The 27,307-nt window shown below is 44.5% G+C and overlaps 1 protein-coding gene and 1 non-coding gene across 2 annotated transcripts; one reads left to right on the top strand and one right to left on the bottom strand.

Moving 5' to 3' along the window:
• Nucleotides 1-601: 601 nt before the first annotated feature.
• Nucleotides 602-4,113, bottom strand: LOC124689979 (histone H2A.V-like). The gene is made up of 4 exons (XM_047223430.1): nt 4,078-4,113; nt 3,936-3,959; nt 2,280-2,450; nt 602-1,499 (listed from the first exon to the last, which is right to left on the bottom strand). The coding sequence occupies exons 1-4, from the start codon at nt 4,111-4,113 to the stop codon at nt 1,194-1,196; spliced, it is 537 nt and encodes a 178-aa protein (XP_047079386.1). The 3' UTR covers nt 602-1,193.
• Nucleotides 4,114-5,316: 1,203 nt separating this feature from the next.
• TRNAV-AAC lies at nt 5,317-5,390 on the top strand. Its single transcript has one exon. It is a non-coding gene; the product is annotated as a tRNA-Val (tRNA).
• The last annotated feature ends 21,917 nt before the right edge of the window (nt 5,391-27,307 follow it).

Below are 27,307 nucleotides of genomic sequence, written 5' to 3'. Positions count from 1 at the left end.
CTCCTTAATCTCTCCTTATCTCGTCTTGTAAACATGCTGATTACAGGTGCTATAAATAGCGTACGTACCACACGACTTGGCACCACACTTGCCACTAACTCCACCCACTCATGCACTCACGCACTAACTCTGACTTGATCTACTCCTTGAATCACTCCAGGATCCTAACAGACTCAGCCGCACATACACATGCACCTAGCTGGATAACAGACTCTACGACCGATTCACTCGGCTTGTTGCAGCTCGTTCCCAATAGCACCTGCACAGCAGCTTCACGCTGCTATTGGCATCTCGCCGCACACGCCGCATCACACGACCATGCCGGCATCTCGCCATGTGCACCTCGCTGAAACTCCACCGGCTTCGTACGCATCGCACGTAACACCTTGCCGGACTGCAACATACTACTACGAAAACACACCTAGCTACATGTAGATAATCTACAAACTAAATGCAGATACATGAATCAAGATTAAAGCTAACAGACTCTACAGATCGGTTAGAACTTAAAATTACAAGTTTACTAGCAATATGAGAAAATGGCAGAACTTAAGTATAGCCATAAATTGAAGAACATGACTGTCTAAATTGTCACATACTATAAGAGCAGCTCGCCTGAAACTACCCTTGACAGCCACTCCCTGTGAGCTTCATAGTTCCTTGTATGGCATCACCTGTTGGGGCCCAGGATTTGACTTCCTGCGTGCTCTTCCCTCTGCAAGCCCAGTGACAGCTAGACTTCAACCAATGGTTTGTTCAACATCCCAGATGCAAAGATGTGCTCAGTTCAGTCCCCTTCTGATGTTATGAATTTGGTGTTGTTGAATGAAAAGCACCATGCTTCTGGACCAACAACAATGTACGATGGAAGCAGTCGATCCCAGGTATGCATGAGCATTATCTGCCTAGCTAGTGATCATTGTTATTTGATGCCCTTTCAGTATTTGCTGCTACTGATTTTCTATGTTTTCTTGCAATATCTTGATTGTCCATGTAAATGCGAAGAACATGTCAGGATGCTGCAGCTGTATGCATTTGGTAGATCTTGCGGGAAGTGAGAGGGTTGCAAGCCAGAAACACAGGGGCAGATTGAAGGAGGCTGGGCATATTAACAAGTCACTTTCGTGCCTAGGAGATGTCATCACTCTTACAAGGATTCTCACACTCCTTACAGAAATAGCAAATGTCCTGTGTTACTTCAAGACAACTGGACGGATAACTTTGATCAGGGACATGTGGATGTGCGGGATCACACCCCCACTAGCAATGGTACCCTTGATGAGGGTATCCAGCTCTTCATCTCCATGGATGGCCAGCTGAAGATGGTGATGGGTGATACGCTTCACCTTCAGATCCTTGCTCGCGTTCCCAGCCAGCTCCAGAACTTCAGCAGTCAGGTACTCCAAGATAGCAGCAGAGTAGCCCGCCGCTGTAGCACCAACACAGCCTTCGCCCAGAGCCGTTTGCTTCAGCTGACAATGGATACAGCCAACAGGGAACTGTAATATAGCATTGCAAAATAATTAGTACAGGGATGGTACCTCCCAATTCTGAGAATCATGATGACAGTGGCAAAGTAATAAACATGATGGTACCTCCCAATTCTGAGAATCATGATGACAGTGGCAAAGTAATACACCAACACAGCGCATTTATGCCGATTGTGACCCTCCACCCTGCAATAGCAGTATTTTGTGTTCCATCTTCTATGCTTCTTTGGCTTCAGCCTTTTCTTCGGTGCACCTCATGCATAGGATCTAGAACCTTTTCCAATTCTCCAGAATCAAGTTCCGCCGTTTGTGGCAGCACCGGACCATACCTCATGCATTCCTTGTGACCCCCACTGGATGATTCCTTCCTATGAGCTTGCATCAAAAGACTGATGACACTGCTCTCTGCAGGTTTGTCAAGATTTGACAAGAAAAACTAGAGTGCTGCCAAATACAGTGAAGCAATATCGCACGCCAAAATTTTGGTTCAGTTATCTCACGTGCAACTAGCCATATTTAGCAATGGAGCTTTAAGTAGACTACTCAAAAGATCCGTGAGATTCGTTGGTCTTTATGATATAGTGTATACTCATATACAGACTCCAGCAGGCGATACTCCACCTCTCCAAGGATATTACTCAATAATTTGTTTAAGTCTCCAGTACTACAGACGAACACGGGTACACTAATGTATACGAGCCTTAAACAAATTCAAGCATGGGTACTACAGAGGAGTACTATAGGCGAACAAATTTTCACGAAAATTAGAATCAACAACATTAATCATACCAGAAGTTGAGCGGGCCTGGTGTAGGTGTAGGTGCTATCGGAGCGGCTCTGCGGATACAGCGCTGGCCGTTTGAGGCGGAAGATCGGAGCGCAGCCGCCGCCGCCGCCGTCCACGGGACCGCGCGTGGGGAGAGGAGAGCTGCAGAGGGAAGGGACTACAGAGGGGATGGGCTAGATCCTGCGCCCTCGCCGTAGGGGTTCGGTGGCGGCCAGGATTTGTCGCCGCCGTGAGGCAGAGGTTGGGGAGTGGCGGGGATTCTGATCCGGGAGCTCTGGATTCGGTCGTGCGACGTGGGACGGTTGCCTACGAATTTACCATAATACCCCTGGAACGTTAATTTAAAATGCATAATTAAATTCTCTGATCGGACGGACATAATTAATCACAGCGGTAGTGCTGAGTAGTACTCGGTAGTACTTGCCAATCACCTTAACACACCTCATCCATGATAAGCAACAGTCATCCTAAACTGTATTTCCAGTGGGCTTAAACCGTTGAAACATTTCCTTAGTGGACCGTGGCATAAAGAAAAAATAAATTAGGCAAAGGAAAGATTAATTATATTGAAATTGCAAGCTGTTGTTGTTGAGCAAACCGGTTAGAGGGGCTGGGGACAATCCCATAAACATAAATCAGATAGAAAGTATACGTGAAATAGTCATGCCATAATCTAAACTAAACCATCTCCTCCTAGTAGCCTAAGCACCAAACGTCCGTAGGCAGTAGACGTAAGAAGTCCAAGTTGACTGCCTGAATTTGGATTTGTTCCTATATAATAGATTTCAGATATAAGTTTCTACTCTTTTCGTACCAGTGACAATTTTTTGGATCAAAATACATGTAGAAACTTATGACAGCAACGTCTAGATAGGAAACATGTCATCTAAGATAAGATCAGCATACATAAATACATCAAGCATTATATAGTTCGCAAATCAAGATGGACACTCTGTCTGGTATATCTTTTAAGAGGAAAACTCTGCAATAACAAAACTGTATGGATTATCCGTGAGAAATGAAAAAGCAATGAAAAATATTTAGGACGTGAACATGAGACACTGTGTTCCTCGTTTCTATAGTTGGCTCTCCATTTTCATCAAGTGCAGGAAGCTTGTAGGTGCAAAGAAACCCAGAAAAGAATGGTTAAGCTCGTTTTTCTTTCAACCTGCATCCATGCATGATAACTGTAAGTAATTGGAGCTACTGGAGATTGGAGAACCAGCAACGTCATTCTATATGGGATGTACAGTAGAGGTGAATGGAATAGAGCAGTAAAATATAGAAAGAAGTCACAAATAATATTTATCAATTATATTCTCCGCATTAATCAATCTCCTTTCAGAGTTTACTGAGAAGAACACCTACTTACTGGCATAAAATATACATTCTGAACAAATTTCAGAGCTTTAATTAAACTTAAAACAATGCATCATGTACCCATGTTTGGATATCTTCCATAGAATCTACAGCCAAGCATAAAATTTAGCTTAGTTTTACAGGATAAAGGAGAAAAAGAGAGTTGCAAAACCAAAAGTCAAACAGTCCAAGCATACATGCCTGGTTTCAGATCTCTGCGTCTATTGGCATATATACACTCCATTTCAGAACTAACATTAATATTATTAGGAGATATTAAGTTGTTAGCCTTGGTGCACCAAATAACCTAGCAGCTCATCAATCTGGAAAAAGATCAGAACATGAAAACAAAATGCAACGACATATTAGACATAGTTCCAGTAAAAAGAAGTCAAAGAATCACAGCAGTTGCAGGTGCGAAACTTACTGTAAAGAACAAACATGTGGAATTGGGTCGGGGCACACAACCCAGGTCATGGCCGGACAGATCAAAGTAGCACATCAGTCAATACACTAGATGTGGACCAAAATGTGTTAACAGACATACTGAAACGCGTCTAGACACATGCATTTTCAGAGAAATCTAAAACATCTTATAATATTAAAAGGATGGAGTATTAGAGAATTCTAAGGAGCTTTTAAAAGCTATGATTGGCACAAACAACTATAGTTCTAGTTTTTTAAAAGAAATTTCAGGCCACATTTTGTTGAACAAGTAGCTTCTTATTTTTCATGTATGCCACCAACGTACAGTGGTTCATTTGCTATTGACGGCAAAACAATGACTTTCAGTTTTATTCCGATCTAAATTACTTGAATATGTCTAGATTTATTTGCTAAGTAACCAACGTACAGTGGTTCATTTGATAAGTAACCCTTTGGATGCAGGGACAGTGCACAAAAGCAGAAGTCGTGCATCAACCTGACTCCCATCCTCATTTGCAGATTTTTACAGTGCTAACCGACAAGTCCACTCGAGGACCAACTCTATTACCTGGTTTCCGAATTTTGTTTGCGGGTTTCAATAGATAAGCCGAGCAACTCACTTGTTATGTTCCTACTGGAATAATGGAGCTACAGGTTCGAAGTGTGCACTCATATAACAGTCGTTTGGATGGTTGGTTATGGCCTGTATACGGCACTCTCTTTTTTGGTTGATGCGATTAATTGCGAAGATTATTGTACTCAAACGACTTTGTTATGAGTTTAGTTGGTAAGAAAAATTGTCAAAAACCATACAGAAAAACGAAGACATTTCAATAGTACAACTCAAAAAATATGCGAAGCTAGAAAATTAATGCAAGTCCGATATGAAGGTCTCTCCAGAATCTGAACGCCCTGCCCATTTGCTGAATGTGTTGGAAACTCCGTTTACATGTTCAGTTCCTAGCATATAATGACATGAAAATGATGTCAACTTAAACCTATGCATGCCACAACGGTTTCTCGTTGGGGAGACCTCACATTTCATGGACTTTTTACTCAAACGAGATATTTTCTCCCTCTTTACATGAAAAGTAAGAAATATGTCAGCTTTAAATAAGAAAACTCTACTTAGAAGCTAACAACATTACATCGTTCCCTCCTGTCGACATTTATATGCCTTTGTCCTCCTTTGTTTCAGTTTTCTTAATGATACGGTCAATGCTAATTAGGCTACGAGAAATTACTTAGCACGACGGTTTCGTGGTGTAGTTGGTTATCACGTCAGTCTAACACACTGAAGGTCTCCGGTTCAAACCCGGGCGAAGCCATATTAATTTTTCGTTTTTGTATTTTGTTTCCAGCCTAAAAGTTGTGGGCCTTCGAGGCTTAGTTCGTGCCGCTGCCGTACCGATGGTTAAATTGGGCCTAAACCTCCATGTCCAGCAGATCTCCAAACACGCAAATTCCTTGCACGTAACTGGACATGTAGATCATGTCAAAAAAAAAAAATGGACAGGTAGATACATTGTGCTTTTTCATCTCTACCGCACACACTCTTAGCACAGCAATCCACGTTATGTTGACTGAAATAACACGTTTTTTTAAAACAACGTATGGAGTATTACGTCCTCCTTCCCACGAAAAATGTTAGAAGTATACTCTCTCCAATCTATAAAAAATATCAAGAACTTAGTACAAAGACTTTTATACTAAATTCCCGATACTTATTATGGATCGGACGCAGTAGATCTTTTACAAAGGAAATCTTTGATCATGTTAGAAGTCCACGTGTACCACAATGTTAGGAGGAGGGCGGTAGTAGACCAGGAACGGGTCTCCATAGTTTGATAGTACTCCCTCAATTCTAAAATAAGTAGCTCATGTTTGTTTATACACGGTTGTATGTAGACATACTTTTGGTGTGTATTTGTATCTATTTTTAAGAGGAAACAGAGTCAAGATGATTGTTACAGATGAAATTACGTTGCATTTCAAACCATAGGTAAAGCTGCCTGTGACGAATCACGTCAATATCTTTTGGTCTCTCGGCCTTGTTGCAAAAGGAAGTACAGGAACAGCAGATTCGACCACTAAGGGTCTGTAGACGTGCACCAGGAGTGTCCCATCTCCTGTTTGCTGATGATAGCCTACTCTTCTTTCGGGCCAATATGGAGGAAGCTGAACGCATACACATGGTTCTGGACTCTTATGCGAGAAGCACAGGACAACTGGTTAACCCAAATAAATGCTCTATCATGTTTGGTGACTCTTGTCGACAGGAAGACAGGACTGCGGTTAAGCAAGTCCTACAGGTGACCCAAGAAACTTTCGAAACAAAGTACCTTGGGCTACCAACGCCTGAAGGAAGAATGAACAAAGGGAAGTTTAAGAGCTTGCAAGAGAAATTGCTAAAATGCCTCCTCCAGTGGGGCGAAATTTATCTGTCTCAAGGGGGTAAGGAAGTGCTAATTAAGGCGGTAGCGCAAGCTATCCCTGTCTATGTCATGGGAATATTTAAGCTCCCTTTTGGGCTCCTTGATGAACTGACAAAGATGATTCGGGACTTTTGGTGGGGTGCGGAGAATGGAAAGCGAAAGACCCACTGGATATCATGGGACAGCATGTTGAGGCCGAAGGACCAAGGTGGCATTGGGTTTAAGGATATGCGTTTGTTTAACCAGGCCTTACTCGCACGCCAGGCATGGCGCCTCCTACAACAGCCAAATACCCTATGTGCCCAGGTCTTGAAGGCAAAATATTATCCCAATGGCATGCTTACGGATACAGTATTCGCCGGCAACGCTTCGTCTACATGGCGAGCCATCGAATATGGCCTGGAGCTAGTCAAAAAAGGAATTGTTTGGAGGATTGGCAATGGCGCAAGCGTCCGGGCCTGGCGAGCGCCGTGGATTCCTAGAGAATCATATCTATTTCCGATCAGTAAGAAAGGCAGATGCAGGCTTCGGTGGGTCTCAGATTTCCTGAACCATGATGGTACATGGAATGTGCAGCTGCTACAACGCTGGTTTCTACCCATTGATGTGCAGGAAATTCTAAAGATCCATACGTCCGGCAGAAATGAGGATGATTTCCTGGCTCGGCACCCGAGAAAATTTGGTGTGTTCACAGTCGGAAGTGCATACCGGCTTGCCCTTGAGGAGCAACTTCGCTCCGATGGACGCCGGGCCACAAGTGCTAACCCTCCGGGAACCGGTACAGACTGGAAGTTGATTTGGCAAACTCCAGTACCACCCAAAGTTCGTATCTTCGCTTGGAAATTGGCGAGGAATGCGCCGGCCACCCAAGTTAATATGGCACACCGGAAGATGGAAACATTTGCAACTTGCACAATATGTGGTAATGCTGATGAAACAACCTACCATGCAATGATTCGGTGTCCACATGCTCGCGGCCTTTGGAGCGTTATGCGTGAGGTGTGGGATCCGCCAACGGAGGAGATGCTCTTTGAGCATAATCCGGACTGGTTTATGCATGCGCTCAAGCGCCCGGACATTGATCGGAGGGTGTTCTTTCTTATGACCATGTGGAGAGTTTGGCACATACATAACGAGCTTACACATCGAAGCAACCAGCTCCTATTGAAGCCTCAAAGCGGTTTTTGATGAGCTATGTACAATCGCTATTGTTGATCGAGCAAAACGTAGTGGTTGATCTAGAGAAGGGCAAACAGAGTGTGGACCAAGCTGAAAGGTTTCGATAAGCGTGGGAAACCAGCCGAGAAAAGGCCTCATGTGAAGGATAAGTGGAGGCCACCGATGAGGGAGTTGCCAAGTTAAACGTCGATGGGGCGTTCTCGATGGATGGGCGTGCGGGGACGGGCATGATCATGAGGAGGAGTGACGGATCCGTGGTCTTTGCAGCTTGCGGGCAGCCGAATGGGTGTGCCGACGCCCTTGAAGCGGAGATAGCAGACTATGGAAGAAGGGCTGGCACTAGGCCTGGCCTGGGAACCAGGTCCTTTCATCCTTGAGTCTGACAGCGCGGATGCACTAATGCTCGCGAAGGAAGGAACCCCGAACTTGTCACGCCATGCTATGAGGATTAATTTGATTCGTGATAGAATTAGGGAAAGAGAAGTAGGTTTACAAAAGGTAAGTCGGGATGCCAATGGTGCAAGCCATGGCCTCGCCTTGTTAGGGAGAGTACATGAACGGTCTGGTGTTTGGCTACAGAACTACCCGCCTGAAATCGCTGACGCGATCAAGGCTGATTGTATTCCCCCTGTTTAATTAATGAAACCTCTTTCCTTGCAAAAAAAAAAAAATATCTTAGACGGTACTTGTAAGTGGAGTGAGTATCACGGAGCAACGAGCCTAGCATCTTTCCCCCCGCCCGATGGTTCCACGAATCCAAGGCCAGAAAACTACGGCCAGATCTAGCTTGAAACAACAATCCATATAGTAGAAACGATCGACGACGTTGATGCTACGCTTGTCACTTGACAAAACCTGGACCACCGGGCGCAGTTGTTCGCCACGTACTCTCGGGAGTGGCCGATGACTCGATGGTGGCATCGCACGTCGCTCTCCCCAAGGCCAAATCAGGAAAGAGAAAGGCCCAAATACAATTCGTCCGGACCAACCGGGGAGCGGCACCGAGCTACCTCACCGGCCCCTCATGCCATTTTAATCATTCCATCAGCACTGATGAGCAGAGCTGAACTGCTCCTGCTCTTAGTTTAGTTCAATCTTTACATTTTGTCCCCCAAGCTTAGTGCCTACCAAAAGAAGCAACTCTGAGGTGTTTCGCCGAATTTAGTAAGCCCTGGGCGTGCCTTGTCCACACGTTGGATTAGTTGTTTTGTTGCTAGTATAAAAGAGGTTAAATCATAATTCTAGATGCCGTGACGTGACTAAGGGCATCTCCAGTCGCGTCCCCCAAAGCGTCCCCAAACCGCGCCGGATCGAGATTTTGGGGGACGTGTTTTCTTCGTCTGCGCGTTTGGGAGACGTCGCTCCCCAGCCGCTTTCCCCAAACGCCTCCCCCAAATGAATATTGGTGCACGAAATAAAGGTTTTCATTCAATTTTGATTATATATTACAAAGTTTGAATGATGCAAGGCTTCTCCTTTACTTGTAATAAAACGGATAAAATGGATGCCCACTCTTGTGAAGCATGTCGTCTAGGCAAACATGTTCGCCTTCCATTTAGCTTCTTCTCCACAGTTGCGTCTTTTCCGTTTCAACTTATTCATAGTGATGTTTGGACCTCGCCGGTTCCGAGTAATTCTGGTTCTAATTATTATCTTGTGATTCTTGATGATTACTCGCATTTTGTATGGACTTTTCCCCTTCACCGCAAATCAGATGTTGCCGCCACCCTCACCGCCTTTTTCGCCTTCGTCTTCGGTCGCCCCATCCACGCCTTACAAACCGATAACGACAAGGAGTTCAACAACATCACCATTCGCTCACTTCTCGCCACCCACGGCAATCTCCAATACCTTTCTACAGATGAACAGGTTCTAATACGGATTTAGAGATTTGTTCGGCTCTCCACGGGCACCGGAAAACACGTATCGGGCACCCCGCCCGAGATACACATGTATGATCATCTCTTGTATCGCCAAATTGTGGTTCAAGTTGAGTTGCTCTTCAGAGGAGGGCGAAAATAGATCAGAAACGGGCCTCCGTAGACATAAAACAGTGTTAAGAATGATTGTTACAGATGAAAATGCGTTGCATTTTACGTTCTAGTTAAATCTGTCTGCCGCGAATCACGACAATGTCTCAAACGGTGCTTGTCAGTGGAGTGAGTATTACGGAACAGCGAGCGTAGCATCTTTCCCCCAGCCTACCGGTTCCAAGAAATCCAAGTTCAGAAAAATACGGTGAGATCTAGCATGAAACAACAATCCATATAGAAACGATCGACGACGTTGAAACCACGCTTGACAAGTTGACATAGCCTGGACCATCGGACGCAGCTGGTCGCCACGTACCCCCCGCGAACGGCCGATGACACGATGTCCATGTCACGCGTCGCTCTTGCCAAGCTAAATCAGGAAAGAGAAAGGCCGAATATAATTTCGTCCGGACCAACCAGGGAACGGCACCGAGCTTCCCGCACCGGGCCCTTTGCCATTTTAATCGACATATCGTCGGATTCCATCAGCACTGACGAGCAGAGCTGAACTGCTCCTGTTGTTACGTTAGTTTAATCTTTGCATTTTGTCCCCCAAGCGTAGTAGTGCCTACCAAAAGAAGCAACTCTGAGGTGTTTCGCCGAATTTAGTAGTGCATGTTCGTCTCCTGTCCGCACGTTATATCGTTTTTTTAGCTGCTAAAAGGATCTAGAGAATAAGTCCAGATGACGTGACATTATACAAAAGAAATGGAACAAGTTGATAGTTCAAAATTGCGCTCGCCGCTTTCTTTGACAGGAGGAGCGTCATCTGTCATGTCGAGATGTGGACAAAAAATGCACTGGATGGGGCTGCAACAGTGAAATCTCACCGAAAACGCATCATTTTATATCTCGGATATGCGGCTGATGAATCTAAGACGTCTTTAATGAGATGAATGGACTACAAACGAACACTAAACTTGTAGAGGTAAGCTAAATCACACCCCAAAACTTAGGGTGTGATTACGGGCAGTGGCCGGAGCATGAACGATGACATGGAAGTAGAGAACACATGCGAGAAACTGGGTGGCCTTGGAGCATCTCCAGCCGTCTCACTAACGAGCTCTTCCACAACTATTTTTTTACATTCGGACGGTATTATTCGCCCCTAGCCGTGTCTCCGGCTCCTCGATTTCCCCCGGATTTGGTCTTTCGTCCATCCGGAGAGTCCATGTTATCCCCGCCCCCCGGCTGCGCTCGGGGACTCCGGACGAGAGAAAAGCGGGGATGGGCCTGCTCTGGCGGCGAGAGAACACACGAACTCCACCACTCTGTCGTCGCAAATCCCCCTCCCTCTCGTTGCTCTATCGCCGCCGGCACCACCCCTCGCCAATCCGCCGGCTAGTTGCCTCAACTCTGCCGTTCCTCCACCCAGCAGCCTATATTCAGCCGCCCGTTCTGCCTTCTGCGTATTTTCCGCCCTCCAAAAGCTCCCTCGCGTCGCGCCTCGTCGACACGCTCAGCAGGTGTTCATCCAATTGCCTGGCCGGACATGGACTCCGACGAGGAGGAGGAGTAGATGTTCGCCGAGATTTTTGAAGAAGAATGGCAGCCGCCGCCTAAGACGAGGAGCACATGCTGATCCTAGCTTGCCTGTCCGGCTTGTACGCCGAGTCGGCCATTGATCGTCGTGGTGGGTCGGCACCAGGTCGCCGGAAGTGCAAACCGAGGCAGCGAATGGAGGGCTACTGCATGCTCTACGCCGACTACTTCATCGACGATCCATTGCACGGTGAGGCTGTTTTTAGGCGTCATTTCAGGATGAGCCGGAAGCTCTTCCTGAAAATTGTGTATGCCCTTCGAGAGTACGACTCCTATTTCAGATGCAAGTTGGATTGCACCGGTATGGCAGGGTTCTCCGCCCTCCAAAAGTGCACGGTGGCTATAAGGATGCTGGCATATGGAGCTCCTGGTGATTCTACCATGACTATCTTCGGATGGCGGAGTCCACCGCCCTTGATTGTTTCTACCGGTTCTGCAGGGCGGTGATAGCACTGTTCGGGGACATCTACTTGAGATCACCTACTGTCGAAGACACTACTAAGACTGTCAATGAAGCTCGAGGATTTCCAGGGATGCTTGAAAGCATTGACTGCATGCATTAAACTGTCCGTTTTCCTGGCGAGAAAGAAGAAAGTCCATTTTTCATCCTTAAACTTTCACTATAGTTTACTTTTGGTCCTAAATGTTTCATTTGGTACAGAACAGACCTTAAACTTTACTAACCCACAAAAACACATGGTTCTGCTGATTTTCGTTGGCTCGTCTGCTGATCTGTCCCTCCGCTATGACATCACGCATGCCGGTCTCCTTGTGCCGCTAATGCGGCACCAGCTCTCAGGTGACCAGGCTGGTTGGCGGCGTTCCGTTTCACTCGCTCTCAGCCATCATGCTCCTCTGCCACATGGTGTCCCTCCAGCTTGTGTAACCAGGCTCGTCAGCGACAATGACAGGTGCGTCTGATTTTGCTGATTTTGCTCTATTTTGTTTAATTTTTTCTTCCCTGTGTTCATTTTCAGTTCGGTTGATGCTTTATACCCAGGGGTGTCACCATTCGAGTCTTGTCTGGGTTCTTTTCCACCGCAGTTTTCATATGTGCAAGAAAACCAGCAGAACTAGCATTTGAAATGGTTGGCAAAGTTTAGGGGTCAATTTGTACCAAACAAAACATTTAGGACGAAATGTGAACTTTGGGAAAAGTTTAAGGATGAAAAATGGACTTTCTTCGGCAGGAAATGTAGAAGAGTCACAAAAAAGGTTGCACTGTGATACTTGAGGCAGTGGCTACCTATGATCTCTGAATTTGGCACTCCTTCTTTGGTATGCCGGGATCCAACAACGACATCAACGTCTTGCAGTGCTCGCCAATCTTCTCCAAGCTTGTTGAGGGTCATGCTCCTCCGATTAACTTTGTGATCAATGGTCGGCAGTACAACAAGGGATACTATCTTGCAGACGGTATCTATCCAAAGTGGGCAACATTTGTGAAGATTATCCCAAGCCCCGCCATCCCGAAGGAGCAGTAGTTTGCCAAGGAACAAGAAGGTTGCCGAAAGGACGTCGAGCGTGCATTTGGTGTCTTCCAGCAGAGATTTGATGTAGTCCGGTTCCCCGCTTTGACTTGGTCCAAAGATCGGATGTGGGAGGTGATGAACTGTTGTATGTGTTTACACAACATGATTATCAAGAATGAGCGAAAATATCTGTTGGAGATATGCCCAAGAGGCAATAATAAAAGTGGTTATTATATATCTTTATGTTTATGATAAATGTTTATATACCATGCTATAATTGTATTAACCGAAACATTGATACATGTGTGATATGTAAACAACAAAGAGTCCCTAGTATGCCTCTTAACTAGCTTGTTGATTAATAGATGATTAGTTTCATAATCATGAACATTGGATGTTATTAATAACAAGGTTATATCATTATGTGAATGATGTAATGGACACACCCAATTAAGCGTAGCATAAGATCACGTCATTAAGTTTTTTGCTATAAGCTTTCGATACATAGTTACCTAGTCCTTATGACCATGAGATCATGTAAATCACTTATAACGGAAAGGTACTTTGATTACACCAAACGCCACCTGCGTAAATGGGTGGTTATAAAGGTGGGATTAAGTATCCGGAAAGTATGAGTTGAGGCATATGGATCAACGATGGGATTTTTCCATCCCGATGACGGATAGATATACTCTGGGCCCTCTCGGTGGAATGTCGTCTAATGTCTTGCAAGCATATGAATAAGTCCATAAGAGACCACATACCACGGTACGAGTAAAGAGTACTTGTCAGGAGACGAGGTTGAACAAGGTATGAAGTGATACCGATGATCAAACCTCGGACATGTAAAATATCGCGTGACAAAGGGAATTGGTATCGTATGTGAATGGTTCATTCGATCACTAAAGTCATCGTTGAATATGTGGGAGCCATTATGGATCTCCAGATCCCGCTATTGGTTATTGGTCGGAGTAAGTACTCAACCATGTCCGCATAGTTCACGAACCATAGGGTGACACACTTAAAGTTGGATGTTGAAATGGTAGAACTTGAATATGGAATGGAGTTCGAATATTTGTTCGGAGTCCGGATGAGATCCCGGACATCACGAGGAGTCCCGGAATGGTCGGAGAATAAGATTCATATATAGGAAGTCATTTTATAAGATTTAAAATGATCCGGAAGGTTCTATGGAAGGTTCTAGAAGGTTCTAGAAAAGTCCGGAAGAAACCACTAAGGAAGGCGGAGTCCCGGAGGGACTCCACCTCCCATGGCCGGCCAACCCTAAGGGGGAGGAGTCCCAAGTGGACTCCCCTAAAGGGGGCCGGTCACCCCCTCACATGGAAGGGGGGAATCCCACCCCAAGTGGGATTCCCACCTTGGGTAGGTTTCCCTATCACATGGAAGGTTTTGGGTTCGGGTCTTATTCGGAGACTTGTAGTCCAACACTTGGGGCTTCCACCTATATAATGAGGGGCCAAGGGGAGGGGGCCGGCCACCCCAAGACAACAAGGTGGCCGCACCCTCTAGTGGCCGGCGCCCCCTGATAACCCACAAGTATAGGGGATCGCGGCAGTCTTCGAGGGAAGTAAAACCCAAATTTATTGATTCGACACAAGGGGAGGTAAAGAATACTTATAAGCCTTAACAACTGAGTTGTCAATTCAGCTGCACCTGGAAAAGCACTAGTAACAGGGGTAATGTGAAAGTAGCAGTAATATGAGAGCAGTAGTAACAGTAACACAGCAGCAGTAGCAATAACACAGGAGCAATGGCACTGGAAAATAGTTGATACTACTTCCAATGACATGTAGAACGAGTATATAATGATGAAAGATGGACCGGGGTTCCCAGCTATCTACACTAGTGGTAACTCTCCAATAACAAGTGTTGGGTGAACAAATTACAGTCGGGCAATTGATAGGATTGAAATAGCATTAAGACAGAATATCAAGATCATTAATCATGTAGGCATGTTTCCCATATATAGTCATACGTGCTCGCGATGAGAAACTTGTACAACATCTTTTGTCCTACCAGCCGGTGGCAGCCGGGCCTCTAGGGAATCTACTTGGAAATTAAGGCACTCCTTTTAATAGAGCACCGGAGCAAAGCATTAACACTCCGTGAAAACATGTGATCCTCATATCTAAGCCTTCCCCTCCGGTTGTCCCAATTTCGTCACTTTGGGGCCTTTGGTTCCGGACATAGACACGTGCATACAACTTGTAGATACAATCTAAGCAATAAGTATAAAGCTTAAATCTAAGATCATGCCACTCGGGCCCTAGTGACAAGCATTAAGCATAACAAGATTGCAGCAACAATAACTTCATAAACTTTGTAGATAGACAATCATAACGTAACAATCCATCGGATCCCGACAAACACAACACCGATTACATCACACTAGTAGGAAAACCCTTATAGGCGAAGCTTAGTTCTGTGGCGCACCGTTTAAAATACGCCACAGAAAGTTATTTTGTGGCGCACCAGACACGGTGCGCTACGTAAATAGCTTAATTTTGTGCCGCACCAGGGATCCATGCGCCACAGAAATTTGGTGGGGCCAACCCCAATCATTGGTTTCACTATTCCTGTGGCGCACAGGATCACGTGCGCCACAGAAATAAGAAATTCTGTGGCGCACCGCCGGTGCGCCATAGAATGTCTTATTTCTGTGGCGCACGTGATCCTGTGCGCCACAGGAATAGTGAAACCAATGATTGGGGTTGGCCCCACCAAATTTCTGTTTGCGCCACAGAAATAAGACTTTCTGTGGCGCACTGGTCCTGGTGCGCCACTGAATTAAGACTTTCTGTGGCGCACGTGAGATGGTGCGCCACAGAAAGCCTTATTTCTGTGGCGCACATGAGTTCCATGCAACTCCAACCCCCTGATACGTCTCCGACGTATCGATAATTTCTTATGTTCTATGCCATATTATTGATGATACCTACATGTTTTATGCACACTTTATGTCATATTCGTGCATTTTCTGGAACTAACCTATTAACAAGATGCCGAAGTGCAGGTTCCGTTTTCTGCTGTTTTTGGTTTCGAAATCCTAGTAACGAAATATTCTCGGAATTGGACGAAACGAAGACCCGGGGGCCTATTTCGCCACGAACCTTCCGGAAGACCGAAGAGCATACGAAGTGGGGCCACGAGGTGGCCAAACCACAAGGCGGCGCGGCCAAGGGGGCCCGCGCCGCCCTGTGGTGTGGGCCCCTCGTCGAGCCCCCGACTGCTGCCCTTCCGCCTACTTAAAGCCTCCGTCGCGAAACCCACGATGCGAAAAACCACGATACGGAAAACCTTGTGAGACGCCGCCGCCGCCGATCCCATCTCGGGGGATTCTGGAGATCTCCTCCGGCACCCTGCCGGAGAGGGGATTCATCTCCTGGAGGACTCTACACCGCCATGGTCGCCTCCGGAGTGATGAGTGAGTAGTTCACCCCTGGACTATGGGTCCATAGCGGTAGTTAGATGGTTGTCTTCTCATCATTGTGCTTCATTGTTGGATCTTGTGAGCTGCCTAACATGATCGAGATCATCTATCTGTAATACTCTATGTTGTGTTTGTCGGGATCCGATGGATAGAGAATACCATGTTATGTTAATTATCAAGTTATTACATAGGTGTTGTTTATGATCTTGCATGCTCTCCGTTACTAGTAGAGGCTCTGGCCAAGTTTTTGCTTTTAACTCCAAGAGGGAGTATTTATGCTCGATAGTGGGTTCATGCCTGCATTGACACCTGGGACAGTGACAGAAAGTTCTAAGGTTGTGTTGTGCTCTTGCCACTAGGGATAAAACATTGGCGCTATGTCCGAGGATGTAGTTGTTGATTACATTACGCACCATACTTAATGCAATTGTCTGTTGCTTTGCAACTTAATACTGGAAGGGGTTCGGACGATAACCTGAAGGTGGACTTTTTAGGCATAGATGCGGTTGGATGGCGGTCTATGTACTTTGTCGTAATGCCCAATTAAATCTCACTATACTTATCATGTCATGTATGTGCATTGTTATTCCCTCTCTATTTGTCAATTGCCCGACTGTAATTTGTTCACCCAACATGCTTTTATCTTATGGGAGAGACACCTCTAGTGAACTGTGGACCCCGGTCCATTCTTTTAATACTGAAATACAAATCTGCTGCAATACTTGTTTCTACTGTTTTCTCTGCAAGCAATCATCTTCCACACAATACGGTTAATCCTTTGTTACAGCAAGCCGGTGAGATTGACAACCTCACTGTTTCGTTGGGGCAAAGTACTTTGGTTGTGTTGTGCAGGTTCCACGTTGGCGCCGGAATCTCCGGTGTTGCGCCGCACTACATCCCGCCGCCATCAACCTTCAACGTGCTTCTTGACTCCTACTGGTTCGATTAAACCTTGGTTTCTTACTGAGGGAAACTTGCCGCTGTGCGCATCACACCTTCCTCTTGGGGTTCCCAACGGACGTGTCAACTACACGCATCAAGCAAATTTATGGCGCCGTTGTCGGGGAGATCAAGACACGCTGCAAGGGGAGTCTCCACTTCTCAATCTCTTTACTTTGTTTTTGTCTTGCTTTATTTTATTTACTACTTTGTTTGCTGCACTTTATATCAAAACACAAAAAAATTAGTTGCTAGCTTTACTTTATTTACTTGTCTTGCACTCTATATCAAAAACACAAAAAAATTAGTTTACTTGCATTTACTTTATCTAGTTTGCTTTATTTACTACTGCTAAAATGGCCAACCCTGAAAATACTAAGTTGTGTGACTTCACTAGCACAAATAATAATGATTTCCTATGCACACCCATTGCTCCACCTGCTACTACAGCAGAATTCTTTGAAATTAAACCTGCTTTACTTAATCTTGTCATGAGAGAGCAATTTTCTGGTGTTAGTTCTGATGATGCTGCTGCCCATCTCAATAATTTTGTTGAACTATGTGAAATGCAAAAGTATAAAGATGTTGATGGTGACATTATAAAATTAAAATTGTTTCCTTTCTCATTAAGAGGAAGAGCTAAAGATTGGTTGCTATCTCTGCCTAAGAATAGTATTGATTCCTGGACTAAATGCAAGGATGCTTTTATTGGTAGATATTATCCCCCTGCTAAAATTATATCTTTGAGGAGTAGCATAATGAATTTTAAACAATTAGATAATGAACATGTTGCTCAAGCTTGGGAAAGAATGAAATCTTTGGTTAAAAATTGCCCAACCCATGGACTCGACTACTTGGATGATCATCCAAACCTTCTATGCGAGGACTAAATTTTTCTTCGCGGAATTTATTGGATTCAGCTGCTGGAGGTACCTTTATGTCCATCACTCTTGGTGAAGCAACAAAGCTTCTTGATAATATGATGGTTAATTACTCTGAATGGCACACGGAAAGAGCTCCACAAGGTAAAAAGGTAAATTCTGTTGAAGAATCCTCTTCCTTGAATGATAAGGTTGATGCTATTATGTCTATGCTTGCGAATGATAGGACTAATGTTGATCCTAATAATGTTCCATTAGCTTCATTGGTTGCCCAAGAAGAACATGTTGATGTAAACTTCATTAAAAATAATAATTTCAACAACAATGCTTATCGGAACAATTCTAGTAATAACTATAGGCCATATCCTTATAATAATGGTAACGGTTATGCTAATTCTTATGGGAATTCTTACAACAATAATAGGAATACACCCCCTGGACTTGAAGCCATGCTTAAAGAATTTATTAGTACACAAAGCTGTTTTTAACAAATCTGTTGAGGAAAAGCTCAATAAAATTGATATTCTTGTTTCTAGAGTTGATAGTCTTGCCTCTGATGTTGATCTTTTGAAATCGAAAGTTATGCCTAATAGGGATATTGAAAATAAAATTGTTACTACAGCAAATGCCATCCAAGTTAGAATTAATGAGAATATAAGATTAATGGCTGAACTGCGTGCTAGGTGGGATAGAGAAGAAAATAAAAAACTAGCTAAAAAGGAAAATGTAGCTAAAGTTTGGACTATTACCACCACTAGCAATGCTAATAATTCACATGTTGCTGCACCTCCTACTATCAATGGTAAAATAATTGGTGTTGGCAATGCTTCTACTCCTAGTGCAAAGCGCGCAAAATTACCTGAAACTGCAAAAACTGCTGAAACTGCTTGTGATAAAACTGCTGAAATTTTTTCCAACCTTGGGGATGATAATCCCATTACTTTAGATTGTAATTATTTAGATTTTGATGATTGCCACATCTCTGAAGTTATAAAATTCTTGCAAAAACTTTCTAAAAGTCCTAATGCTAGCGCTGTAAACTTGGCTTTCACAAAACATATCACAAATGCTCTCATAAAAGCTAGAGAAGAGAAACTAAAACTTGAAACTTCTATTCCTAGAAAGCTAGAGGATGGTTGGGAGCCCATCATTAAAATGAGAGTCAAAGATTTTGATTGTAATGCTTTATGTGATCTTGGTGCAAGTATTTCGTTATGCCTAAGAAAGTCTATGATATGCTTGACTTGCCACCATTGAAAAATTGTTATTTGGATGTTAATCTCGCTGATAATGCTAAAAAGAAACCTTTGGGGAAGGTTGATAATGTTCATATTATGGTTAACAATAACCTTGTCCCCGTTGATTTTGTTGTCTTGGATATTGAATGCAATGCATCTAGCCCCATTATATTGGGAAGACCTTTTCTTCGAACCGTTGGTGCTACTATTGATATGAAGGAAGGTAATATTAAATATCAATTTCCTCTCAAGAAAGGTATGGAACACTTCCCTAGAAAGAGAATGAAGTTACCTTATGATTCTATTATTAGAACCAATTATGATGTTGATGCTTCATCTTTTGATGTTACTTGAGTTACACTTTCTGCGCCTAGCTGAAAGGCGTTAAAGAAAAGCGCTTATGGGAGACAACCCATGTTTTTACTCCAGTATTTTTGTTTTATATTTGTGTCTTGGAAGTTGTTTACTACTGTAGCAACCTCTCCTTATCTTAGTTTTAAGTTTTGTTGTGCCAAGTAAAGTCTTTGATAGTAAAGTAAGTACTAGATTTGGATTACTGCGCAGTTCCAGATTTCTTTGCTGTCACGAATCTGGGTCTACCTCCCTGTAGGTAGCTCAGAAAATTAAGCCAATTTACGTGCATGATCCTCAGATATGTACGCAACTTTCATTCAATTTGAGAATTTTCATTTGAGCAAGTCTGGTGGCCTAATAAAATCCATCTTTACGGACTGTTCTGTTTTGACAGATTCTGTCTTTTATTTTGCATTGCCTCTTTTGCTATGTTGGATGAATTTCTTTGATCCATTAATGTCCAGTAGCTTTATGCAATGTCCAGAAGTGTTAAGAATGATTGTGTCACCTCTGAACATGTGAATTTTTATTATGCACTAACCCTCTAATGAGTTGTTTCGAGTTTGGTGTGGAGGAAGTTTTCAAGGATCAAGAGAGGAGTATGATGCAATATGATCAAGGAGAGTGAAAGCTCTAAGCTTGGGGATGCCCCGGTGGTTCCCCCCTGCATATTCTAAGAAGACTCAAGCGTCTAAGCTTGGGGATGCCCAAGGCATCCCCTTCTTCATCGACAACATTATCAGGTTCCTCCCCTGAAACTGTATTTTTATTCCGTCACATCTTATGTACTTTGCTTGGAGCGTCGGTTTGTTTTTGATTTTTGTTTTGTTTGAATAAAATGGATCCTAGCATTCACTTTATGGGAGAGAGACACGCTCCGCTGTAGCATATGGACAAATATGTCCTTAGGCTCTACTCATAGTATTCATGGCGAAGTTTCTTCTTCGTTAAATTGTTATATGGTTGGAATTGGAAAATGCTACATGTAGTAATTCTAAAATGTCTTGGATAATTTGATACTTGGCAATTGTTGTGCTCTTGTTTAAGCTCTTGCATCATATACTTTGCACCCATTAATGAAGAAATACTTAGAGCTTGTTAATTTGGTTTGCATATTTAGTTTCTCTAGAGTCTAGATAACATCTAGTATTGAGTTTTGAACAACAAGGAAGACGGTATGGAGTCTTATAATGTTTACAATATGTCTTTTATGTGAGTTTTGCTGTACCGTTCATCCTCGTGTTTGTTTCAAATAACCTTGCTAGCCTAAACCTTGTATCGAGAGGGAATACTTGTCATGCATCCAAAATACTTGAGCCAACTACTATGCCATTTGTGTCCACCATACCTACCTACTACATGGTATTTATCCGCCATTCCAAAGTAAATTGCTTGAGTGCTACCTTTAAAATTCCATCATTCACCTTTGCAATATATAGCTCATGGGACAAATAGCTTAAAAACTATTGTGGTATTGAATATGTACTTATGCACTTTATCTCTTATTAAGTTGCTTGTTGTGCGATAACCATGCTTCAGGGGACGCCATCAACTATTCTTTGTTGAATATCATGTGAGTTGCTATGCATGTCCGTCTTGTCTGAAGTAAGAGAGATCTACCACCTTAATGGTTGGAGCATGCATATTGTTAGAGAAGAACATTGGGCCGCTAACTAAAGCCATGATTCATGGTGGAAGTTTCAGTTTGGACATATATCCTCAATCTCATATGAGAATAATAATTGTTGCCACATGCTTATGCATTAAAGAGGAGTCCATTATCTGTTGTCCATGTTGTCCCGGTATGGATGTCTAAGTTGAGAATAATCAAAAGCGAGAAATCCAAAATGCGAGCTTTCTCCTTAGACCTTTGTACAGGCAGCATGGAGGTACCCCATTGTGACACTTGGTTAAAACATGTGCATTGCAAAGATCCGGTAGTCCAAGTTAATTAGGACAAGGTGCGGGCACTATTAGTATACTATGCATGAGGCTTGCAACTTGTAAGATATAATTTACATAACTCATATGCTTTATTACTACCGTTGACAAAATTGTTTCATGTTTCCAAAATAAAAGCTCTAGCACAAATATAGCAATCGATGCTTTCCTCTTTGAAGGACCATTCTTTTTACTTTTATGTTGAGTCAGTTCACCTATCTCTCTCCACCTCAAGAAGCAAACACTTGTGTGAACTGTGCATTGATTCCTACATACTTGCATATTGTACTTGTTATATTACTCTATGTTGACAATTATCCATGAGATATACATGTTACAAGTTGAAAGCAACCGCTGAAACTTAATCTTCCTTTGTGTTGCTTCAATGCCTTTACTTTGATTTATTGCTTTATGAGTTAACTCTTATGCAAGACTTATTAATGCTTGTCTTGAAGTACAATTCATGAAAAGTCTTTGCTTTATGATTCACCTGTTTACTCATGTCATTACCATTGTTTTGATCGCTGCATTCACTACATATGTTCACAAATAGTATGGTCAAAGTTATGATGGCATGTCACTTCAGAAATTATCTTTGTTATCGTTTTACCTGCTCGGGACGAGCAGAACTAAGCTTGGGGATGCTTGATACGTCTCCGACGTATCGATAATTTCTTATGTTCTATGCCATATTATTGATGATACCTACATGTTTTATGCACACTTTATGTCATATTCGTGCATTTTCCGGAACTAACCTATTAACAAGATGCCGAAGTGCCGGTTCTCGTTTTCTGCTGTTTTTGGTTTCAGAAATCCTAGTAACGAAATATTCTCGGAATTGGACGAAACGAAGACCCGGGGCCTATTTCGCCACGAACCTTCCGGAAGACCGAAGAGCATACGAAGTGGGGCCACGAGGTGGCCAAACCACAAGGCGGCGCGGCCAAGGGGGCCCGCGCCGCCCGTGGTGTGGGCCCCTCGTCGGGCCCCGACTCTGCCCTTCCGCCTACTTAAAGCCTCCGTCGCGAAACCCCCGATGCGAAAAACCACGATACGGAAAACCTTACCGAGACGCCGCCGCCGCCGATCCCATCTCGGGGGATTCGGAGATCTCCTCCGGCACCCTGCCGGAGAGGGGATTCATCTCCTGGAGGACTCTACACCGCCATGGTCGCCTCCGGAGTGATGAGTGAGTAGTTCACCCCTGGACTATGGGTCCATAGCAGTAGTTAGATGGTTGTCTTCTCATCATTGTGCTTCATTGTTGGATCTTGTGAGCTGCCTAACATGATCGAGATCATCTATCTGTAATACTCTATGTTGTGTTTGTCGGGATCCGATGGATAGAGAATACCATGTTATGTTAATTATCAAGTTATTACATAGGTGTTGTTTATGATCTTGCATGCTCTCCGTTACTAGTAGAGGCTCGGCCAAGTTTTTGCTTTTAACTCCAAGAGGGAGTATTTATGCTCGATAGTGGGTTCATGCCTGCATTGACACCGGGACGAGTGACGAAAGTTCTAAGGTTGTGTTGTGCTTGTTGCCACTAGGGATAAAACATTGGCGCTATGTCCGAGGATGTAGTTGTTGATTACATTACGCACCATACTTAATGCAATTGTCCGTTGCTTTGCAACTTAATACTGGAAGGGGTTCGGACGATAACTCTGAAGGTGGACTTTTTAGGCATAGATGCGGTTGGATGGCGGTCTATGTACTTTGTCGTAATGCCCAATTAAATCTCACTATACTTATCATGTCATGTATGTGCATTGTTATGCCCTCTCTATTTGTCAATTGCCCGTACCGTAATTTGTTCACCCAACATGCTTTTATCTTATGGGAGAGACACCTCTAGTGAGCTGTGGACCCCGGTCCATTCTTTTAATACTTGAAATACAAATCTGTTGCAATACTTGTTTTATTGTTTTCTCTCGCAAGCAATCATCTTCCACACAATACGGTTAATCCTTTGTTACAGCAAGCCGGTGAGATTGACAACCTCACTGTTTCGTTGGGGCAAAGTACTTTGGTTGTGTTGTGCAGGTTCCACGTTGGCGCCGGAATCTCCGGTGTTGCGCCGCACTACATCCCGCCGCCATCAACCTTCAACGTGCTTCTTGACTCCTCACTGGTTCGATTAAACCTTGGTTTCTTACTGAGGGAAACTTGCCGCTTGTGCGCATCACACCTTCCTCTTGGGGTTCCCAACGGACGTGTCAACTACACGCATCACACCCCCCCCGTGGATCGCCTTTTTAACCTCTCGTAAAAAATAAAAAAATAGATACAAATTTCAAAAAATAAATTCTTTCAAGATGCCTATGTATTATGTCATCTTTTACCACTGAGAATTAACAAACAATAATTTCGACTTTTTTGCAAAATTACGTGGGAAAATCATCAAACTGGATTTCTGGTTGCATACGAACTCGAAAAAAAACGCATAATATATCAAAATGTTCCCACGAAAAATCTACATCCGAATTCACCTGGGCTTGCCCGGTTGGACAATTTTTAGAATCCCAAAATTCGAAAAGAGTAAAAAGTTACGGCCAGTTAAAGATTTTTTGCTGCAAAATACAAAAAAAAGAAAAAAAATTCTGTGGCGCACCAAGTGCCCATGCGCCACAGAAATAACGTTCGAAATTTGAAATTTCTGGCGCCCACTTCTCCTTCTCTCCTCCATTTCTCCACTTCTCCCCTTCTCCCCTTCTCCTCCTCTCCTCTTCTCTTCCTCTCCTCCACTTCTCCACTTCTCCCCTTCTCCTCTCCTCTTCTATTCCTCTCCTCCACTTCTCCACTTCTCCTCTCTCCTCTCCTACACCGGCGAGACCAACTCCGGCGACCAACAACTCCGGCGACCTACTCCGGCGACCTGCTACGGCGACCACGACCAACACCTCCTCCGGCGACCACCTCCTCCACAACAACCACCTTCTCCTCCTCCTCCTCCGGCGACAACAACAACAACCACCACCACCACCTCCTCCTCTACCACCACCACCACCACCACCACCTCCTCCTCCTCCTCCTCTACCACCACCACTACCACCACCACCACCACCACCACCACCACCACCACCTCCACCTCCACCTCCTCCTATTCCATCACCACCACCTCCTCCGGCCGGCCTCATCCTCCACCCACCCACCCACCCCACCCACCTCCGGCGACCTTCCAGAAAAATTTTTAAAAAAATTCTGCGGCCCCATATCTAGATCTAGATCTGGCCGCCACTTTTTTTGAAATTTTAAAAAAAATTCTGTGGCGCACCGGCGGTGGTGCACCACAGAAATAAGACTTCCTGTTTCTGTGGCGCACCACCGTCCGGTGCGCCACAGAAATAAGCTTTCTGTGGCGCATTGGCTGGTGCGCCACAGAATCCTTATTTTTGTGGCGAGAATTCTGTGGCGCACCACCCATGCGCCACAGAATGTGTTTTTGGTGCGCCACTGATGAGGCTTTTCCTACTAGTGTCAGATGAATCTCAATCATGTAAGGCAGCTCATGAGATCATTGTATTGAAGTACATGGGAGAGATAATACCAACTAGCTACAGCTAGAACCCGTAGTCCATGGGGGAACTACTCACGGAGCATGATGGAGGCGAGGGCGTTGATGGAGATGGCTTCCGGGGGCACTTCCCCGTCCCGGCAGGGTGCCGGAACGCGAGACTTCTGTCCCCGAATTGGAGTTTCGCGATGGTGGCGGCGCCCTGGAGTCTTTCCGGAGTTTCGTCAATTGGTATCGCGTTTTTAGGTCGAAAGGGCTTATATATGCGAAGAGGCGGCGCGGAGGGGCAACAGGGTGCCCTCCCCATAGGCCGGCGCGGCCGAGGCTGGCCCGCGCGGCCCTATGGTGTGGGGGCCCAGTGCCTCCCTCCGACTCCCCTTCGGTGTCTCGGTCCGTCTCGGTGAATTATGATGTTTGGTCTTCGTTTCGTCGAATTCGAGAATATTGCCCGAACAGCCTTTCTGGAACCAAAAACAACAGAAAACGGGAACTGGCACTGTGGCATCTTGGTAATAGGTTAGTTCCGGAAAACGCATAAAATCATTATAAAGTGCAAGCAAAACATGTAAGTATTGTCATAAAACAAGCATGGAACATCAGAAATTATGGATACGTTGGAGACGTATCAGCATCCCCAAGCTTAGTTCCTACTCGTCATCGAGTAGGTAAACGATAAAAAGAATAATTTCTGTAGTGACATGTGATGTCTACGGGTGCTTCTATTCTTGTAGACAGTGTTGGGTCTCCAAGAGCAGAGGTTTGTAGAACAGCAGCAAGTTTCCCTTAAGTGGATCACCCAAGGTTTATCGAACTCAGGGAGGAAGAGGTCAAAGATATCCCTCTCATGCAACCCCTGCAACCACAAAGCAAGAAGTCTCTTGTGTCCCCAACACACCTAATAGGTGCACTAGTTCGGCGAAGAGATAGTGAAATACAGGTGGTATGAATAAATATGAGCAGTAGCAACGGCACCGGAAAAGTGCTTTGCTGTCCAGGACTGGTGTGTGATTGATGGTGGTAATATTGCAGGAAGTATAGATGCGATAGAAACAAGAAACAAACAGCGATAGCGATATTTAGGAACAAGACCTAGGGATCATACTTTCACTAGTGGACACTCTCAACATTGATCACATAACAGAATAAATAGATAGATGCTAGACTCTACACCCTCTTGTTGGATGATGAACACCACTAGCCGTGTAGGATTACACGAACCCTCAATGCTCGGAGTTAACAAGCTCCACAATATTCAATGTTCATATTTAAATAACCTTAGAGTGCATGACAGATCAACATAACCAAACCAAGTACTAACATAGCATGCACACTCGTCACCTTCACACTACGAAAGGAGGAATAGATCACATCAATACCATCATAGCAATAGTTAACTTCATAATCTACAAGAGATCACAATCATAGCCTACGCCAAGTACTACACGATGCACACACTGTCACCATTACACCGTGCAGGAGGAATAAACTACTTTAATAACATCACTAGAGTAGCACACAGATATATTGTGATACAAAACACATTGCAATCATAAAGAGATATAAATAAGCACTTCACTATGCCATTCATAATAGTGAATAAGTATTCTGTGAAATATAGCCTAAGAGACCCACACGGTGCACATACTCGTCACCTTTACACACGTGGGACAAGGAGTCTCCGGAGATCACATAAGTAAAATCCACTTGACTAGCACAATGACATCTAGATTACAAGCATCATCATATGAATCTCAATCATGTAAGGCAGCTCATGAGATTATTGTATTGAAGCACATAGGAGAGAGATTAACCACATAGCTACCGGTACAGCCCCGAGCCTCGATGGAGAACTACTCCCTCCTCATGGGAGACAGCAACATTGATGAAGATGGCGGTGGTGTCGATGGAGGAGCCTTCCGGGGGCACTTCCCCGTCCCGGCGGCGTGCCGGAACAGAGACTCCTGTCCCCCAGATCTTGGCTTCGCGATGGCGGCGGCTCTGGAAGGTTTTCTCTGGTTTCGTCGAACGTCTCGAGGTTTTTAGGTCAGGGACCTTTATATAGGCGAAGAGGCGGAGTCGGAGGGTCGACGAGGCGACGACACACTAGGGGGGCGCGCCCAAGGCCTAGGCCGCGCCACCGTGTCGTCTGGGGCCCACAGGGCCCTCCTCTGGCGGCTCTCGGGTGTTCTGGAAGCTTCGTGGAAAAATAGGATGCTGGGCGTTGATTTCGTCCGATTCCGAGAATATTTCCTTACTA

This window comes from Lolium rigidum, chromosome 2 (genome assembly GCF_022539505.1).
Source record: "Lolium rigidum isolate FL_2022 chromosome 2, APGP_CSIRO_Lrig_0.1, whole genome shotgun sequence".
NCBI lineage: Eukaryota > Viridiplantae > Streptophyta > Magnoliopsida > Poales > Poaceae > Lolium > Lolium rigidum.
The sequence above is the reverse complement of the archived record's forward strand: the minus strand, read 5'-3'. Positions and strand labels throughout refer to the sequence as shown.